Source organism: Austrofundulus limnaeus, unplaced genomic scaffold, assembly GCF_001266775.1.
Source record: "Austrofundulus limnaeus strain Quisiro unplaced genomic scaffold, Austrofundulus_limnaeus-1.0 Scaffold1278, whole genome shotgun sequence".
Classification (NCBI taxonomy): Eukaryota; Metazoa; Chordata; class Actinopteri; order Cyprinodontiformes; family Rivulidae; genus Austrofundulus; species Austrofundulus limnaeus.
In genome coordinates, this window is record NW_013953680.1 from 1 (window position 1) to 10,952 (window position 10,952).

A 10,952-nucleotide genomic window follows, 5' to 3' on the forward strand; every position below is an offset into this window, starting at 1 on the left:
GAAATAAACATTTGAAATATATGAGTTTGTATGTAATGTATGAATATAATATACAAGTTTCACTTTTTAAATGGAATTACTGAAATAAATCTACTTTTTCATGATATTCTAATTTTATGACCAGCACCTGTATATTTTAATTCAAGTTTAGCTGAATAAGTAGTGAGCCTTAATGGCTTCCAATTGGCTTTAGTTTTCGTTTTAGTGTCGATAATTCCTTTCTACATCTGAACTGATTTCCTGAAAGAAAGTAATACAATGATATGCATTCTGTATTCCACCACTGAAAAATATGTCTTCTACAGCTTCAGTGACCAGTCTTGGTTCACAAATTGCACATCATCTGTTTCTTATGTTTAACTTATGATGATCTGGCCTGTTGGCTTTTGAAAGACTGAGTGCTGCTGCTGAGTTTTGTCCAAATCATCTAACTCAGTGCCAGATCCACTTATACACTCAGTGGTCCTCATCCTCTTGAACTCACAACAATGAGTATAATAAAATCCTCAATAAATATACATAAATGTTTGGTGAAGGCACTGCCCAAAACACATCAGTAGAACAAATGAACTCGCATGATTGCTTGTGCTCAAAGAACTCGTTCGCACAAATATGTTTAATACAGTCAGTTTCTCCTGTCTTGATCTGACACCTTTAAACTTGCGTGTGATGTCCTAAAGCAGCCAAACATCTTGCTGCTACAAAAACACCCAATCTCCTGCTAAATGTTCACGTCACTCTCACTCTGCAGAAATATGTTCATGGAAAAGGACTCAAAAAATGCTGGAAAGCTCCCTCCAAATTCAGTTCCCCCGTGAAAATCTGTTCCCCCTACTGGTTAAGCTTAGAGAGAATCACTGGTCCAGGTATAATGTTAGACCAATCCTAAATGGTCAATATGAGGGAGGCGCTCCCAACACAGGGGGGAACAGATTTTCACAGGGGGAACTGAGTTTCGTACAACACCAGCTTTAGGGAAACAAGTGGGAGATTGTATCACTGTGGCAACTGAAGGGTTCTTTGGAGGCAAACTACCACAGGCAGAAAGCAGTAAAACTTTTTTTTATAGTTTTTGGGAGAATTTTTATACACATGCGTAATCCATAAAGATTGGTTTGGAAAGCAGTTTGTAATTCTTCCCTCTTACTGCTGAGTGTTGTCCGTGATTGATGTCAAATGCTGTTTAATAAGCAAACGTGCATTAACATGAATCTGAGCCTCGTAATGCATAGAGACCCATTTACATCAGTTTAAGTTTTTGTCATTGTCTCGGTGAGGGTGCACCAGCACTTTAGACAATAGCTCTTCTCTTAAACCAGGGAAGCTTTGGCCTATTGTCCTACTTTCTATTGTGCTGCTGAAGTAGCCTGCAAACAGATTACAGCCCCTCATTGTCTTTGCATGGATCAGCTGTACAACCTTGCTTTTTCATGCTCTGTAGAGTCCCATGTGGCTGCCATGCCCTACATGCCACCATAATAAAGTTAGACACTGCTGGTACAGTTGATAATTGGAAAGGCAAATATGTTTCACTGGCTGAAAGTTGGGACGTTGAAGAGCTAAGCATATGTGCATGGGCTGTTTACATCAGTGACAATGTGGTGATTTAATTTGCTGGCTATATAAGTGTAAATTTCTACAGACAATGGGTAAAGTGATGATTAGGTTTATTTATTTAGGGGTTATTATAGAAATGCAAACTTGTATGTGTAATCTTTACAGTATATAATACTGAATCTTTTGTATTGGCATAAAGTACGTAAGTAAAATACAGTATGTCAGTTTTTGTGAAAATAAAGTAGATTGCACAAAGAAAACTGATCAACAATAATCATTAAACAGGAAACAAAGTCTGCACATTTAATTTCATATTAATAATTAATGTGTCCTTACATTAAAACATTTTAAGTAAAATTGTGGAAGTCTGTTTATTACTACAATTGTTTCTTCACTTAGGGAAGCAGCCAAAGTGAATAGAAACTGGTCAACAATGGTTATGTCCATGGAAGAGCCTTTAGGAATTAAACAGTTTAATTAGATGTATTGATGCATTATTTTTGCTCAGATTCATTGAGTTCAATGAGCACTTTCTAAGAAAATGAGTTATGGGTTAGGTATTTATAAAGAAAGCATACAAATCAACTAAAATAAAGATTTCACTCATTTTAATAAGACAAAGTGGATTTTTSTTTTACATTAATCATTGTAAGTTGAAAATAGCACAAAACTTCTAGAAATATTAAAGAAAAGCTCTCAGTAGGGTGACCAGAATGAACCAGCTTCCACTCTTTATGCACGTTGTTATGTAACAACGGCTGCGATTGGTCCGCTTCTAAGTTCCAAATTTAAAACGACTCTCTGATTGGACAGTACCCTGAGCAGAGGCAAAGCGGAGGGGCGGAGCTCCAGCCTGGTCGAAGGGGAGCAGATTCGTCAGTGTGCGCGCGCGCGCGTTCGGATTGTCGCGCCGCCAAACAGGACCAAGTGGGAGTGCACGCTACTTTTTTTTTGTCTCTATTTTAAGGAATTCGGCATCGAGTTGCACCTTTAAAATGCGCGGACATGAATGAAACCCACGGGATCGGGTCGCTGAAGGAGAAATGCACCGTGACGGGCGTTTACCGCGTGTTTTTTCGGCGTGTTTTTCCTAACAGGTAGTGGACGTCAGCGGTCGGTCAGGGTGCCTCTAGGAGACTGAATATCCCGCTTTGTAATCTCTTGACAGCCTTTTTTAACCCATCTGTGGCTCGACGGAGGCAGCTGGAAAACACGGTGCTCTCCACAGGAAAATGCACAGCGTGTTTTTAGGTCGTTTGGGGCCAGTTTTCGCCATTTATAAAAGGTAGGTTTTTGTTCGTGATGAACAGCAACAACCTGTCGTCCGCCTGGTCAGTCTATTTGTCAACAAGGGAGAGTAGTAACAAACGCACGGGGCTTTAGTCGCTCAGTGCAGCTGTTAAAAATAAACAAAACGATGTGTTTTTAGGCCGCTTGTTTGCAGTGTGAGAAACATTTCTGATGCTCCTTGATTCATGATGGTTTCTTGCTGCTTTTACATCACTGTGCTGCAAATGTTTTACATTTCAGCACTGTTCTCTCAAATTCATCATCTGTGCTACTATTTTATCTTCACATTACAAATGTGTGACCTGACAGGCATTTTGATCCATCATACCTTCTTATTAAATGATAATAAAAAGAAAAAAAGAAAATCTCAACTATACACCTGCCATCACTCTAGCAATTTCTCTTTTACAGTGAGGTGGGGCTCTAAATAGTGTGAAACTTTTCCAGATTTTACCCTTAAAGTTGTCATTAAATGACCTAAAAAGTTTAAATTTTTGGTTTGTAATCTGTCACCGTTCTTCTTCTTCTTCTGTATTATTATTATTATTATTATTATTATTATTATTATTATTGCACTATTACATTATTTGGTTGTCTTCAACAGTCTACAAGCATCATTTTAGATTGTTTATCCAATTATTTGTAGTTAATTATTCATAGGTAATTATCTAGTCTGCTTGTTTTACTGTGACAATTTTTAAAATTTATTTTTGCAGGTATCAGCCGCTGGTGGATATGAAGAAGGAACACATTGTGGATTAGGATCTTATTTCATTATTTTTMAATTTTTTTATTTTAAATTTTTGTGAAGTTGGGGCTTCATGATCCTCATCTCAATGTGGACTCTAAAGGACATCTTGCCTTTTCTGTGCTTTGAAATGAAATGATGGCAGCACGTTGGAGTGAGTCACCCCAGGATAATGAAGAGCATAAACACACTTTCTTGTGTCAGGTAAGTACTGTAAGATTTAAAAATGCTTGTGAGTTATTTGAATTTATTAGCTTTTTTTTTCCTGTTTAAATGCATCCAGGTTTTTCTTTTCGGAAAGCCTAGACCCAAAGAAGCCTTTTGGATGAGAAGGAAACATTTTCAAGAGACAAGAGAAGTCCTGTTACCTTCTACAGAACCACTTAGGATTTTAGAAGGTCCTGATATGAAGTGGGTTTTAGCCCTTATTCTTGATGGATCATCTGTTTCTGACACAATGCCAGCACTGTAATGTTGCTCTGGAGTGGAAAGAGCTCACATGAGGGTTCACTTCTAGCTTGAAACCTCTGTATAAGAACCCTCGCTCTGCTGAACGACCGTTTTTAAAGGTATTCTCACTTCCAGAAACCTCGGGACATGCCTCAGAAGTGCCTTGCGCTGGGAGCGTGAGCTAAGTGTTGCAGCACATCTGCCAGTGTTCAGGGTGATCGGGTTCATTTTGTCCCTCTCTGACAACTGTTTAAGTGCACAAAGAGAGTTTTATACTTGCATCGCTGCTGTTACTGGGTTCTTTGTTGGTCCGCATGACAAACTTTGGGGYAAAAAAAAATGGCACATTGTCAAGCTCATCCTTTTCCTGTAGCCTCAGCGGTTACATCATAGCAATCATCAGTACAGGCCAGCGAGGCAGTGGTGACTTGTTTTGGATTAATCCATCATAACAGTACTGTGTGCATGTGTGTGTGCGTGTGGCTGTAATCCTCTTACTSTGTCAGAACTAGCAGAGGATGGATGCCATAAATCTTTGGTAACAGGGTAACTCAGGGTTCTGCAAGCATCACAGTTTATAAAATGGTGATCAATGCAAACATTCTCTGCTCCTGCTTTTTTTCGGTTAAGAAGTAAATAAATAAAGAAGCTTTCAAGAGAAACAGGATTAGTGTTTTTCGAGACTAGTTAATAAAATAAATGCATATCTAAAAATAGCATTTCATCTTTATCATTGGTAGATGCATAGTAAATCTTTGCTCAGTGTTTCAGTGAAATCTCAAAGGCTGAGACACGGCCTTGGCGCCTATTTTTTTTTTTTTTCACTGCACTAAGTTTCATCATGGTGAGTTTAACCTCATCTCCATCTCAGCAATCTAATAACCACTTCCCACAACAACACTTAACTCTGCCTCTCTGTGGAAAACTAAAACCACCACATCCTCATGAGCTTCCAGCTGTTAAGGCTAAGCGAATCCAAAATGTATCGGCAGAGCAATTAAGCTCAATTTTCTTTTACGACGACGACTTTGGYCGAGCTGAGATGCACTGCTGAGAGGCACTGAATAGTTTTTGACAGGTGCTGCAGTTTTTAAAAATTGAAATATTTATAACGCCTGTCTAACACCTGATTTCTGGTTCCTGAAAAGCCCCATTGTTGTGTCTCACTTAATGGGATGTGACGAAAATTGTATCACGCACTCATTATTTCTCACAGCACTGTTCGTCGAGCATTGTGTGTTTGGTAAGAACTTGAGTATGTTTGTTTGTGCAATTATGTTCGTGGAAGAGGCTGTGAGAAAATACAGCCAGCTTTACAACTGTTGAGTAAAAATCAGGCTTTTAGGTGGGATTTTTGGAGGAAGGCGTCAACGCTTTATGCCAACTCCCCACCCCTGCCTTGCGAAGCTTCTGGAAGTATATGAAATTTATGTTGGTGAAAAAGAAGCTATGGACCGACCGAGGCTGGCGATTGTTATAACAACACTAAAGGGCTCGACACACGGGAGGCGACGTCTCTCGCTCTCCATTCATTTCCTATGGAGCCTGTGCGGTGAGGCGACAATCGCTTGCCCTCCTCCAGCTAAGCGACCGGCGAAAATAGTGCATGTGAAATTTCGCGCTCGTACACGTACACGTGCACACGCGAGGTTGCGACGCGACATATGAAAGTTGAAAAATGTTCAACTTTTGTCGCTGTCTCTTAGCGTACAACCAATCAGCGAGGGTTTCATTGACTGACCAATGAGAGGAGAGTATGCTACACACTGCCGTTAGCTAACACTTTCACCAAGTGATTACTAAAAAGCTTTGTGGGAATTTATTGGCACCAGGGTGAAGTTTATGGTAAGTTTTTCCTCCATAAAATTGTATCTTGATGTGCGTTTGTTTTTCAATATCATTAGCATCGCAAGATTTCTTTAGTTTACACGTCCGTAATGCACACCCACCTTCAGAGTCAAGAACCAATCAAATTTTGTGAAGACAAGCGATCTGAGAGCGCGATTCAAAACGCTGCGATCGCTATCGCGTCCCGTGTGTCGGGTTTCACCCTGGCTGCGATGACAGACGTTAATCGCTGTAGTTTGTCGCTGCCCGTGTGTCGAGCCCATAAGGGTGCACTGGTAAATCGGCTGGCAATTTACCGGCACAATTTCCATAATTTGGGGTGATTGGCTTCTCATTTTAGTATCGAACTATTGACAGTCTTTTATACACCAATCTTAAACACTAATCTTATACGCCAAACTTATCTGCCTCCACAATGGTCTGAAAAGCAGCCACTGTCCCCCTTTGGTCTTCTGTGAGCACTACCTCATACATTTAAAACAAGTTTGTATTGTTTCAAGAGTATTGTTCAGCATTTTTCCATAAAATATGATTGGAACGTTGAAGGTGTGTTGTGACCTTATAACACCTGACAATGTCAGTTATAAAAACGAAAATCTTTTGGTCAAAATTGTAGTCAGCAGGTCAGAATTTTTAAAGATCTGTGATCAGGCAGAAAACTGCGATCGGTGCCCCACTAAACAACAACAACAGCTACTGAAGCTGTAAAACCGCTACCCACCTCCATGATCCAAGCCGGTGCAGTTTATCCTTTATACTGTATGACTTCCTCTAGCTTCATTAAATAGTTGTGATCACCTCCACACTGTTTATGGAGTTCACGAAATTTACATAGGGAAAAATAAAAAAAAATTACAGACGGAAATGTCTTTAATCTCCGTGAGCCTGAAGATCGTAAGTGGACTGAGGGTTTGCTAAACAAAAGAAGGTGATGGAAAAACCGAACAGGATGTTGCTATGACGTCCCGACATCCCTCTAGCTAAATTCCTGTTACAAATTATAAAGGAAGTAAAAAAAAACTTTATATATAGAAAAATAGTAAAAGAACCCTGGGAAAGAGATTGGACAATTTTACATAAGGATGTCCCGATCAGATACTCAGTATCAGTATCTGGGGCAGATATGGCCATTTTTTGAAAATCGGGTAGAATCGGATTTAGTCATGTGATCAGGCCGATCCGGTTTTCGCGACAGTTTTCAGCATCATCCTGCTTTACAACTGCCGTTAAGAAGTCAAGACGCACACAAGTATGCAACCATGTCCACAGTGTGGGAACACTTTTCAATGGAAAACAATGATGCCGAAACTGCATCTTACAAAATCTGCAAACTGGATGTTTCTCGTGGTGGGAACAGCAGGGCTTGCTTTAATCCTACCAACCTCACCACTTGGAAAGAAATAAAGAAATAAAGCTATCGGATCGGTATCAGAAGACTAATCATTAAAAAAAATCAAACTATTGGGAGACAAAAAATCTGGATCGGGACATCCCTAATTTTCACATGCATTGGACGACACGGACAACCGCGCATAGCTCTGACAGGGAGGGAGTGCYCCTCAGCTGGGCAGCGTTCTCCACAGGCCAGTCTAATGTAGGTCAAACCAGTGGCTCAAGTTTCCACATAGTTTTTCGACTGAGTGCTTTGTTGACATCGAGTGTGGACCCACATTTCAGAATTGCATAACTGCACGATTTGATATAGAATGTTTGTTCTTATGTTGGGTTTCCTTCTATAAAATGAGCACCTTTCCCTGGCTTCAGTGGTTATTCCTTCAGGACCTAATGAGGGCTGAGGCCTCACACAGCTTCCCCTGCATCATCTTGGCTCGCTAATGAGGGAGATTTTGAGGGGTGTCTTCTCTACAACCTCCCCTGGAGCAAGCACAGACACACCCTACCCTGCCTCTGCCAACGATTGCAAGCAATGCAGTGCTAATTTAGGCCCAGCTGCTCTGATCATTAAGAGAAAAACACACCCCATGTGCTGCAACGGCTCGATTCCCCGTGTCATTCACATTTCTGTTCCCACTCAACCTGCTGTCACACTCATCTGAGTGGGATGGATGTAAACACCTGAGCCTTTTTGCATCTCGGGGGGTTTGAGGGGACAAAAACGAAGGATTTGAAGGGACAAAAACGAAGGATTTGAAGAAATATATCTGTTATAAAGACCCACTCATTTGTTGAAATTTTTTTTTTAATTTTGCCCATGATCAAAAATGGATTCTATTTTTAAATTTCTACCTTTGCACTCTGAAATAATTGAAGTAGTAAAAGATGTGTGCAAATCATGCAGTGTGTCAATAGAAGTTGCAGCAAATCTGGCGCTGTGTATATTGACTACATCTCTCACTCTTAGTGGCAGGATGAGACAGTAACGGTCCTCAGAGCGAACGTTTCTGCTTTGCACTAAATATAACCCCTCTTAACTCTGTAACCCCCAACCCCACCTCTACCCTCCCCYTCTACATGCTTGCCTTTCACTCGTCCTTTATTCCCATGCGCTTTCAGTGATGCTATATTTAACCCATGGAAAGATGAACGGTAAAAAGGAAAAAATGGAATCACCYCACTGGAATTACTGTCTCCATCCCTCTGAATCCTGTTACACAGAGTGGGTTTGTGTGTGTTGGTCAGTCGGGGAATGCAACAGTGGTCAGCTTGTTCTCTAGGAGCGTGCTGTTTTTATGTGAGCTCTAAGAATGGCAGTTTTAATTTCTTTCACAGACATTCTCAGTCGGACATGTTAAAAAAAGAAAATCATATTTCTTATTTGGTGCTTCACAGTTTAGAGTCTGAATGTTTTAGTTCAGCTATTGCTAGAGACAGAAAATAATGTGGTTTCCTGCTAAGTCCACCTTTCAAGCCCCCTAGCGTGATTGTTGACGAGTGATATGCGTTATTTTGAGGAATGCTCATTCTTTAGTTTTCAAAGGGAGATTACCAAAGGAAAAAGGAACTTTATGTTTATTTGTTTGTTGCAGCTATGGCAGCTCATCAGCCACAGCAGAGACATGGAGTTTAATTTGCATACGTCCGAGAAGCGAGATTGTTTTGTGCAGGTCGTTAACCAAACAACCAACCAGACCTGACTTGCCTTCTGCCTTTGGACACATTCACACAAGGAGCAAAGGTGTTAATGCTGGTCAAACTGGAACTGTGTTTTAGCATCTTTTCTCAGAGTCAAATTTGTCATTTTGTTTCCTGAACTAGACAAAAATCTGTGCGTGTGAATTAACGTCATCCAGAATGTGTTTTGCATGCGTTTGTTGGGCGGCAGCTTTGTCTTTTACTCTTATGGAGGCCAGGCATTCATGGTCAGCACAACTAACCTGGCTGCCCTGCAGTGGCTCAGGAAGTTCCAACTACAAGCATAGATGAGGGATTGATGGACTGAAGTGTATAATTCARATTGTTTGAAGTGGGATTCTGTGAAAAGATTGTTGTTTTAGCTCTAGATCAAGCTATATTTGTAGAAACGGGGTCTAATTTTGAAGTTGAAAGTTCAGAGGTTCATACAAATGCTATTTTCTAAACATTTGCACTGCTTTTAATTTCATTTTACATGATTGTTTTATCTGAAATATTGTCTAATTTCTCTTGGAATGGACCCAGGCTGCACCACAGTGCTATATACCAAACAGCTTCAAAGGAACAAGCCAGAAGAATTAAATTAAATTTCTCCAAACTGCAGGTGTTCCGTGAAATATAAATTGCTCAAACCTTTTGTGTAGAGAAGACCAGACCGTGAGAATACAGACGTGTAACCAACATTTGTGTTTTTCATRAAATTTCTTTGTTACTCATTTGTTTAGCGGCTCATCGGTAAACAGAAGGGAAGAAAGAACATTTTCACAGGCAGGAGAGCTTTAAGATGAAAGTTGTGATGTGGTCAGATGTTCAGAAGGGTGCTTGTCGGAACTTGCCTCTTATCTGGTTCTATCTTTGGTTTTGAGACATGACATTGGTCATCTGTGTGTGCGTATATATTGCCTCCAGGGTCAGATTATCTACATAGCACATTTCTCAAGGCAGCGTTCACACTTCCCCTCCCTCATGTCGAACTCCACACCCTGCAGGCTTCATAAGACACAGATTATGCAATGCTCTTTGTAGTAGCTGGCAGATAATTAGAGCGTGGACTGTGGAGGATGSACCGCTAAAAGGTCATGCATTTTAAATAATCTCACCCACTCCTTCATAAAGAATTGTTCCCTGTATAACAATATAACATGAAGTGAAATAGCTGTGTGTGGTTTATAATTGAGCGTTACATAACACGGTGTTATCGGGACCTATCTTAGCTTTCTGGTGTTACTGTGGGCTTTGGGCTTGGCAGGAAACCACATTATTTCCTGTTAGTATCATCAGTGGAAATGAACAAGGGTGCTCAGATGAAGGAACGGTTTCATGAATGAACGATAAGAAAAATGAGAGYACAGCTGATCCACAGCGTTCCTGGAGATTCAGCTGGTTGGGTGTAGATACTGCTGGAGTTTGAGACTGAATGTTGATGCTGACCCATTTTATGATYCATTGCCCAGCCAAAAAAAAAATTGCCACCTGGATTTAACTAAGTGCTTTGATCTGGGGTTGTTTCAGTTGGTCAGGTTTATGTTCAGCAACTGTATGGGCTCAAAGAATGAGGTCAGCTGACTACCTATGACCAGGATATTCCATCAATTGATATTTTTTTCTTCCCTGATGGCACGGGCATATTCCAAGATGACAATGCCAGGATTCATCGGGCTGGAATTGTGAAACAGTTCAGGGAGCATGAGACACTATTTTTACCTCCGCCAAGGCTGAGGTAATGTTTTCGGTCGTGTATGTCTGTCTGTTATTCTGTRGTTCTGTCYTTCTGTCTGTGGTAGGGCTGCACCGATTAGTTGAAATAATCAATGACGTCGATTATGTAAATTTGTCGACGCAGATTTTTTTATTATCGATTCGCTGTATTACATAACCACCACGTGAATGTTCATGCAATTCCATTTTGGTACCTAAATGCATCCTTGCAACTGTATTGGCATAAGAGTGGTGAGTTTTCCATGCT

At 40.5% G+C, this 10,952-nt stretch overlaps 1 protein-coding gene across 3 annotated transcripts in view; it reads left to right on the forward strand.

Annotated features, from left to right (window-relative positions):
- Positions 1-2,412: 2,412 nt before the first annotated feature.
- Positions 2,413-10,952, forward strand: part of LOC106534829 (rho GTPase-activating protein 21) — a 56,116-nt gene continuing 47,576 nt past the window's right edge. For 2 of the 3 annotated variants that reach the window (XM_014031593.1, XM_014031595.1), the window contains exons 1-2: positions 2,413-2,842; positions 3,564-3,799. In XM_014031593.1, the coding sequence (XP_013887047.1) occupies positions 3,731-3,799 (69 nt within the window). In that variant the 5' untranslated portion in view covers positions 2,413-2,842; positions 3,564-3,730. The remainder of the gene's footprint in view (positions 2,843-3,563; positions 3,800-10,952) is intronic. The other variant, XM_014031594.1, reaches the window with a different exon arrangement.